At 37.3% G+C, this 9,611-nt stretch overlaps 1 protein-coding gene across 1 annotated transcript in view; it reads right to left on the bottom strand.

The window, feature by feature from the left end:
* The window catches only part of LOC102603517 (villin-2), a 14,985-nt gene continuing 5,374 nt past the window's right edge, over window positions 1-9,611 (bottom strand). The window contains exons 8-23 of the mRNA XM_006350122.2: window positions 8,094-8,253; window positions 7,871-8,018; window positions 7,697-7,797; window positions 7,452-7,610; window positions 6,725-6,793; window positions 6,582-6,650; window positions 6,353-6,490; window positions 5,185-5,313; window positions 3,757-3,904; window positions 3,650-3,660; window positions 3,418-3,558; window positions 3,209-3,334; window positions 2,517-2,579; window positions 1,663-1,957; window positions 1,119-1,321; window positions 1-633 (exon numbers count right to left, since the gene is read on the bottom strand). Coding sequence (XP_006350184.1) covers window positions 520-633; window positions 1,119-1,321; window positions 1,663-1,957; window positions 2,517-2,579; window positions 3,209-3,334; window positions 3,418-3,558; window positions 3,650-3,660; window positions 3,757-3,904; window positions 5,185-5,313; window positions 6,353-6,490; window positions 6,582-6,650; window positions 6,725-6,793; window positions 7,452-7,610; window positions 7,697-7,797; window positions 7,871-8,018; window positions 8,094-8,253 — 2,074 coding nt within the window. The 3' untranslated portion in view covers window positions 1-519. The remainder of the gene's footprint in view (window positions 634-1,118; window positions 1,322-1,662; window positions 1,958-2,516; window positions 2,580-3,208; window positions 3,335-3,417; window positions 3,559-3,649; window positions 3,661-3,756; window positions 3,905-5,184; window positions 5,314-6,352; window positions 6,491-6,581; window positions 6,651-6,724; window positions 6,794-7,451; window positions 7,611-7,696; window positions 7,798-7,870; window positions 8,019-8,093; window positions 8,254-9,611) is intronic.

Here is a 9,611-nt window from a genome sequence, read left to right on the forward strand (position 1 = left end):
TATGGCCAATATGTGAACTTAAAATAAAAACAGTACCAGAACCAAAAGCATCCCCTCGGTGGAATAGTCGAGTTGCATGCAAGCTGGCCTGGGATACAACCGTTTAAAAAATGAAAACAAGAGCAGAGCCAAATAGGTCTCTTGATGGCAATTGGCAAACCCCAAATGTTATATTCCTTTTAGTATAGGTTACAACATAATGTATACACCCTTTAATTAACAAAATACATGACTTCAATGAACACAAACTCGGATACACTGATCAAATCAAAGAATCAACCTGACTGCTGATTTCCAATCGAAAAAAAACCAAACTTCAAGCAGGCATCACATAATCGAAAAAATAAAACTACCAAGAGCTATGGTCATTGAGAGAAGCAAACGAAAAAATGCTACATACACAATCCAGGCAATATGTACCTATAAAAGTAGGTTGCCCTGGCAAGAAACATGGGAACGAATGTCGAGAATTGCAACAACAAGATAGCGAGAGGCCATTTGGTTTCTCCGATGCAGGGTCTAGAAGAGATCGGTTTTCCTTTTGTGCATATCTTGTTTCCATTTAGGCAACTTGTAGAATGCTTCTTTTTTCATACCAAGTACAGACATGAATTCTTCATCCGATAGATAGGCCTGGAAGAGACGATCAGAAAAGAAAGATGGAGCTCAACAATGTTGTAGGATTTAAAAGTAGGCATAATACATAAACATACACTCAAACTTGACCTCAGCTGACAAGTAAACACTCCAATTTCAAGTATGCACATCTAGACACCTCAACTCGTCTCCACACTCCACATACTCCACAGTGTCAGTTGAACACCAACTCACAAAATGATTATCTAGTCGCCTCCGCAATTTATGTGTCACGTTAGCATCAGGTGTCCACGAGATATAGTGGGGACGAGTTGGAGTGTTTAGTTGTCAGTTGAGACCAAGTTGAATGTTTGATTATGCATTATGCCTTAAAAAGTACTCAGTATTTATTGTATTAGCACAAAGAATTTTTGGCTTCTGATTTGACCGACTTTATGGACTTGTTAGAATCATTTGCTATGTAATATGTATGGGGTAGTTACATCATATGAGGAATGCCAAAGAATGGTTGAGCTACAAACCTCTCGCCGCTTAAAATCAATCCCGGTGACAGGGTTGTCAGATTTAGCCTTCAGCTGTTCATAACTAAATATAGCTTGACCACTTTCATTTCCACCCTCGTCCTGCTCTGGTTCTGACCCATTAGTCTCAGCGGGCTCAACAATCTCCTTAGGTTCTGAAACTTTTTCGGAATCTTGCACCTCAGCAGTAGAAAGATCACTTTCTGCTTTGGTGGAAAAGTAAAATTGAGGTATGTCAAACCACTAAAAGAGCTGAACTTAGAGGTAATTTTAAGTAGAATGATTCGATTTTCCATAGAAACAGTCAACTTTCACTTTTCATGCAGCCAAAACTTTCCTCAATAACATCAACTGATAGCATAAGCACAATAATTTATGTAATGCATGCACAAGCACTTAAAATATGAATTAAAAGCACAAGATTAAGAGAAAAAAAGAGATTTTGAAGTCGGCACAAGATCTGTTGATACAATAATCGCAACTCACAAATGGAGAATGCACCAAAAGCTAATAGCAAGAGGAAGAGCAAAACAGATTTTAATACCAGCAGGGCCAGAGTCTACTGATCGAACAGGAGAGCTTCTGCTTGATCGGACAGGTGAGCTTCTGTTTGATTGGACAGGAGAACCACTCTCACTCGACTGCTTTTTCTCAGCTGTAAGAACGTTAGATAATGCAGCTATTGCAGCTGCTCTTTGTGAAGAAGCCTGACTTGCTCCAGCAGGCCTCGGTGCAGAACCAGATTTTGGGGGAGATGGGGAACTGAAAGCCGAGTTTAAAGCAGCTAAGGCTGAAGCCCTTTGGGTTGGCCCACCTGCCCCATTTGACCTTTGCTGATTCTGAAATATAGAGCAGGCTGTTAGCACATTGAAATTTTTTTGAACATCTGAGATTTATCGCATTCCACATTTGATTGATAATGACAGAGTCAACCGTTAACAACTACTGCTTAATAACCATGATATCTACACGGAATATTTTACTTTTGTACATTCTCTTAATCTGTAACATTTTGATACCCAAATATCCATTTAATTCTTTGGCAATTGTGGTTCCTTCTCCTATTCCACGTTCTTTTTTTTAATATCATTTTCTTTTAGTTTTTCTATTTACCCACCCCAAAGGGGAGAGGGAGGGGCTCTATATTATGATACTAAAGGAAACCCACACAGAGATATGCCACTTGCCAAACTGAAAAGATTTTCTTCATTCTACAATGGCCAGCTTAGACAGGAAAAAGTAGTCACATATGCTATACATTGGTCTCTGAAAGGAATCATAAATTACATGATTAACAGATTTCAGTAGTCTTAAGATGACAGAAATGAGAAAACATTTGCAAATACGAAAAAAATTGAGCATAAACCCATCATTGCTTAAATGAAATCAAGAAATTACCTCTGATGCATGACCAACCCCAAAGAGTAGCATAACCTTCTTCTGGAATGAGTTTCCATGGGCCTGATTAAATAGGAAGGTTAGTGCAATATACAGAATATAGAACTTTTAGAGGTGAGAAAAACAACGTAGGATAATTGATGAATCAATAAGTTACAACCACAAATATTGTGGAATACCAGAATTACAGTTAAAATGACTAATTAAAAATTTCACCCTCAAGGAAAGTAGCTTTGCCTTCAACAGTGAGAAAGAAGAAGCTTCAATATGTTTGTTTAGTCCCTACTTCAAAGATATTGTCTGAGATCTTCTCTAAGAGAGATCATTCAGTATCTTGTACAAGATGGTTTATGATAACTGCATGATTTTGGTTTAAGGATCAGAAACAGGTATCCAAATATGTCGTCAGTTTGTCGTTTACCCGTTGTTCAAAAACATATATACAAATACTGCAGGTGTAGTCATCATCAAAGCTGAAATGGTAATTGAGTTCAGCCGGCAAATACAATACTGTACAACTTATCAGTTCCATGTAAAATTGCACCTCATCTCCCCATCCTCTCCGAAATCATAAAAGAAATGTATAAATAAAGGATGACTAATGGAACTCTACTATGGCATCAACATAGTGTCTACGAGTTCATGCCAGTAGGACTCATAATGACAAGGAGACGAGAGGTTTAGTCACGTACACTGGCTTTTGCAGGATCCCATGAGAAAAATGTTGTAAAGAAGCAAGGTTCATTTCCTTCTGTGATTTTATAGAGTGGAACATTTGGTGATAATCCTTCCAAAGATGCAGCCATCTCCACATATTTCTGTAATCATATAATGGATTAAAATGTAAATTAAAAAACATGCTTCCATAATTGTAAATGCCTATGATAGCCTTGTGCATTACCTGTCCAATTTCAAAAGCGCTCTGCTTTTCTTTAGAGTCTGCTGACTGACCAACCCAAACAAACACTTCAGAATGTGTGTCGAGTAGTAAGACATCCTCGGTCAATAAATCATCTTGAGCAAAGTTGTAGATTTCTTCAACCTATCAATTGAGTAGAGAACAAATTAAAAAAACACAGTAAAAGGGCGGAGCAGAAAGTGAGAAATGTTAGATTTATAGTATAGAACATTACCTCAATTTTTCCTGGATATCAATGTGATAACATGCAAATCATTAAAAAGATCGTTAGCAGATGAAAGCAAATAAAAAATCAAAAGAATTATAGAATAATGGACACACCTTTATTAAATGAATAAGCAAACAAGTGGGGATCCCTGGAGACTTCTGGAGCCACTTTCTTGCTGGTATAACTTTGTTTTCCTCCAAGGGCAAACCAGAAAGCGGAGCTCTCTGTTCCTTCTTTAGTGTGTTTCACTGTTGCTCCTGGCTGAAGTTGCATAAAAGATTAAGTACATTAGTCCAATGCAGGACACACTAAGCCACACATGAGGCATATCGGTTGGGGATATCTTCTTCACAATTTCAGAGTAGATGTCAATATGCATGTGGATTCTTAAACTACACAACCGGTAAAACGCACAAATCAAAGCTATGCCCTATCTGCTACAAGCTAGAAATCATAGAAGTCTGAGATTAATATACACAAAACTAAGTGAGGAAATTTCAGTCTTTTGTGATTGCAACGGTAAGTCAGTGGCAAGAACAATCATATGAAATTTGAGGTTGGCAACCACTTTCTTGATTATTTCAATATTCATTCCAGGTAAAAATGAAAAGCTGAAACACTAGTCAAAACCAATGAAGATGAAGAGGTGTCCATGCAATCATTTCTAGCTATAATGCTGTATATTTTGCTAAAATTTCACCACCGTGGTTGTACATCTTAACAGATGCAGGCTAGGCTATGCTTGCATTTGTCATATTTCAAATAGTTATTTCAGTCACGATGTTACTGTATCACAACCTGACAACTGCAATTTGATCAAGGTAGGTTTATGAAATTCACTGTATCATCTCCCAAGTAGTGCAGTTTAAGATGGTTTAGCTTTCATACAAAGTGCATTTAAAATCGTCCTACAGCATCAAAGCTAAAGAAATCACGTTTCATGCATACAGAGACATTTATTTATGACTAATGAAAATAGAATGCATCCTTCATCAAGCACAAACATAATGATACCATCATACAAGCAGTCAAGCACAACCAGTCACACAAGGTGAACTCAAATATAACATGTATATATTTTAATTACATCACTTAATATATCTTTGGGAACTCTCCTAAACTCAGTGGGATCTGCTCGAGACATTTGCCAAGAAAATATTACCAAAATTTTAAGCAGGATAAAAGGTGACATTTTGTCCAATTAGAGTAGATTATCACCCTCCATGCTAGCACTCAAAATGATGAGAATTGCCAGATACAACTTCAAGCAACTTTCACCATAAAAAACTCACATTTGCTGTAGACAACTATATACTTTATTTTCATTATTATTTATTCTATATCTAGAGGAACTCACAATAAACTCAGTGGGGATCTGCCTATGAGAAAAGAAACTTGAATTCCCCACAAGTCTTTGAATATTTCAAAGCAAAACCGTAAGCAATTTCTCCCGGAGTACTTAAAAGATTGAGCCCTTCTAGTTATAAAGAGAATGATGGGAAAAAGGTGAGAAGTCTTTCCAGTTTCAATAAACATCTCACCTTCAAAAATTCTGCAACCTTTGCTGCTAATTGCTGCTGCTCATAAGAACTCTGGTTACCATGCCAACTGAATAATGAAGAGCCAGATTGCAGAAGAAAACACTCATTAGAGTTCAGTGAACTTGGCACCTGACAGTTTCAAAACAGAAAAAAATAAAAATAAGCAATCCCCGTAGAAAATTTTATTTTTGTAAGTTCACAGTAATTTGTATACTAAGAGAACTGCAACTTTAACTAATCAGAGAATACAGTCATCGACAAAGCCAGACAAGTTGTCTGAATTAGAATTAATGAGCTCTCATCATTACCAACACAATCAAGTATAATTCAATGATATCATAACTGCAAAAACTACAAAAGATCTACATAGTAGATGTCAACGATTGGAAATAAGGCTTAGTAGCTGTACTACACTAATATTCAGTCTGATGTTTGTAAAGAGTTCTTTGTTCTGGTTTGAGAACATAAATGTCCATGTAAGAATCATTCTGGCATTACTGGTTCCTTTTACAGATTAAAAAAAAAGATACTTATACATCCAAGAGGATAACTGTGAGATCAAGAGAACCACTAGTTGTAGAAAATTCGCAATTTGCCCTTAAAGACATTATTTAGTATTGAAGCAAAATAAGCTCGAGAACAACGGGGTGGATACTGAGGACTAATACCAGATCTCAACTAGTTTGGGATTGAAGCATTTGATTAAAAACATGTTAATCTTTATCCCGATATCTAGCAGGCCGAAAGAAGTCCTAATAATTTCTCATCAGAATATATTATAAAACCAATTCCCACAAAAAGGAGCATAACTCAGGTTCCCTTCTCCCAAACTTTTGCTACTACTATAATGCATGTAAAGGACATGTTTGACAAAAGCAAAAGACATACATCACTATATAAGGTAGTAAAAACCCCACACTGAGTCAGCAGATAGAAAAAGAGGTGTTAAGACTCGAAGAAAGATTATATCAACCTAGAGAGTAGCTACTCGTCTATCTAAAAACAGGTTGGCATATCATATGAAGTAACATCAACAAGAACAGTACATAGGAGAACAGGTATTGTAGGAACAAAGGATATTATCTGCTTCGAATACTAAAACAATTAAGAATCTGCAACTTTATTAGACCAAAAGAAGAAGAAGAAAGCTGAAGGTCCACAAGCTTACAGCATCCACGTGAACCGCTTTGTTATTATGCACAGAAGTTCCAGATAACCGAATAAGTGCAACTGAATCAGCAGTATAGGTTTCATCATTCAAGCCTTTGTCAGCAATATAGTTTTTGTAGCCAGAGCTCAAACCACCCTGAGGAAAATCAAAATTCATCAGGGCTATTGACGATGTAAATCAAGTACTGTAGCAACAGCACCCTGTATTATGCTGTATGAAGAGGTACCTTAAGGACCAACATGGGCTGGAAGATTGCAACAAACTGTGGAGGTTCTTTCCCTTGAAACACCCGACCCTGGACAATGTTAAGTGTCGAATTAAAACCTTACCAACTTTAGAGAGAGATAACCAATATGTGACAAGTAATACCAGCACAGGTCTTCCTTTAAGCGAATTGCACATTGTACTGGCCAATCGAGCAGCTGTGATTTGGTCCTCCTGTATCAAGACGCAACTTTATCACATATGGAAACTGGATAAGTCCTTCAGACTCATTACCTATCTCCAACAAAGCAGAAAGATGGTACACAAACTAAGAAAGGGTACTAGATGAAAGCCATGGCTGGTTTTTTTAGTTTCTTCAATTTTACTTTGATCCCTTCCCCTGGTGGAGAAGATCAGAATCTCCAACCATTTCAAACTAAAACCAAATAGTATTATTGCAGTAAATTACTTATTCCTTGAAGTGACATTCTTACTACATACCTCACTTAAAAGCACTTTATCTATTATTAAGATCGCATCTACCTGACTACCTCACTCTAATGTAATAAATCATTTTTTAGGTAAGACCTTCTTTTATAACAATCTCCATGCTGGTAAAATTAAAGAACAGTTCACAAGTACAGACATATGAGAATCATTTACACAATTGAAGTTCTATGTACCATTACATTTTTTGGTTTTGTTTCCTTTGCATTACATTTTGTGGTTTCATTTCCTTTTTTCACCAGGTCCATGAAGGGCAAGCCCACAAGCAAGTTAAGATAAATGAAAACTATAATTCTCAGATGCATGGCATCATATCAACTTAATTATCAAAAAATTATGGGGAAAAATGCATGGACCCTTGAATTGCAGTGACAATCCACATTACCTCAATACTATCCTTTCCAATCCACCAACATAGATAGTAATCGTCTCTCCTTTCATGAGAGTGGTAGTTGTAGAGAACCACATAGCAATCTCCACTGTAGAATTTACCAATATCTTCTTTTGGGACAGGTGTCTTTGCACTACCATTTATGCGCCATACCTAATAAATCTCATATCTTTAGTAAAACAAGCTGGCTATATCAACACACATTGTTGAAGAAACAGAAATAACGGTGCTGATCAGACCTCTAATTTTCCACCCTCTTCAAGCAATGGAGGCACTTCCTCAATTACAGGAACACTTTTGCTGGCACCTTTGACGCCAGCACCTTGCTGCTTCAGCAAAGCTGTAAAGATGCGACAACTTAGAACTACTGGCAACAAACAACATTACACTTCACAAGTAGAGAAAAAACATACCTGCTACTTTTCCTCTTCCCTCTTCAGGGGCAGGTGCAGATCCTGATGGCCAAGAGTCAAAGTTGGACTTGAATGAATGGGTTTCATAACCTTGAATAACCCGGGTTACACGCGTTGCCTTGGGTCTATTTTCAGAGACAAGATATTCCTGGGGATATCACAAGCCATATTTAGCCACTAAAAATCATATCAAATAACTAACATGTGGACCAAACAATTCTACCTCTGCAGTTTGAATGGCAGCTTTCCTCTCCTCCAATTGAGTTACACGGCCAATCCAAACAAACACCTCAGCACCACAATCCAAAAGATAGCATTTATTGTTTTCCAAGCTAGACTTTGAAAGTTCACCATCTACAGGACTGACTTGACCATCAGTGATGCTGCAAAATGAGGAAGCAATCAGCTTCAGCACCAACACCAGCAAAAGGTTGATATAAAAAATTCAGTGATGAGAAAGTAGTAAGCATAAGGGCATTGCAATTGACATAGAAAAGGAAAACATGAGAGAATTAATTAGAGCGATTCAGTGTAAGGATCTTCTACCATGAAGAAGTCATGTTCAGCAGTTCAAGGTCAATCAAGGATGTTAAATAATTTTGATATGCATCATCATAAACCATATATAGAACTTGACACTGAATACACGACATGCACCTGACAAAACAAAATTCCAAACATCCCATCATGCATCTTCATTTCTTTGCTTATTTTTCCGGCCAATATTTATGTACTCACTACTCCCAAGTCCAAAACATTCAAGCTCCTCTCAGACATTCTACCATTACATCCCTTCCACTCCCCACAAAATCCCAACAAAACAACCTCTTCAATATCTTCCAACAGGGATATTCTCTAAGAGATGTCCAGCTATGATTGCAAGCAGCACCATGCAAGAATACATCAACCATAAATTTGACTACGTTCATCAATGAAAGTGATTCAGTTTTCACATGCACATGAGTTGATAAGGGATGCAAATCAGAAAAGTAATTCCTCCAATGTCCAATGTCATCCCCAGTCTTCAAGGCCTAAACACAAGACACATCTCTCAAATTTTATCTTCTTTCTTTTCTTTTTTGTGCCTAACAACATAAACCAAGACCAAGGAGATGTGGTGCTAGTGATTTTTCTTTTGATAACTATTATCCCAAATTCGACCATTAACCAGCTAGCTTCGATCACTCCAAATATGTAAGAACCAATTGAATTTGAACGCAAATGATCTCATCTCATAGTTCTTTCACTTCATCCGGTTTGTAATCAGCCCCGAGGATCCAGGCTAGGTATATACTACTTCTATAGTATGACTAATCTTTACCTCTTAGCATCATTGAAAAATCTAAAACCATTTCCCTCAAATAAGAACAAATATAATATCAGTAAGAGACAACAATCCAGAACATGCTAAATCTAACAAGATAAATACATAAATAGTTTGCTCCTAAATCAACTATGGATCACTCAAGGAACTCAAAGCTCTCCTGCACCTCGACAGACTAATTTCACAGGTTACTGCTACCTCCTACCACCAAGTATCACGTAACTTTGTCCACTAAGGGTTGGATAGATTGGAATAAATCACCTAGTATTTTTGTTCCTGCTGGGATTTGAACTTGAGACCTCATGGGTCTCAACCCACCTCATTGACCACTAAGCCACACCCACACATGTTGTGTGCAGAACTAAAAATTGTCCTTTGAAACCCCCCCCCCCCCCCCCCACAAAAAAATAAAACATT

Source organism: Solanum tuberosum, unplaced genomic scaffold, assembly GCF_000226075.1.
Source record: "Solanum tuberosum cultivar DM 1-3 516 R44 unplaced genomic scaffold, SolTub_3.0 scf00118, whole genome shotgun sequence".
NCBI classification, from domain to species: domain Eukaryota; kingdom Viridiplantae; phylum Streptophyta; class Magnoliopsida; order Solanales; family Solanaceae; genus Solanum; species Solanum tuberosum.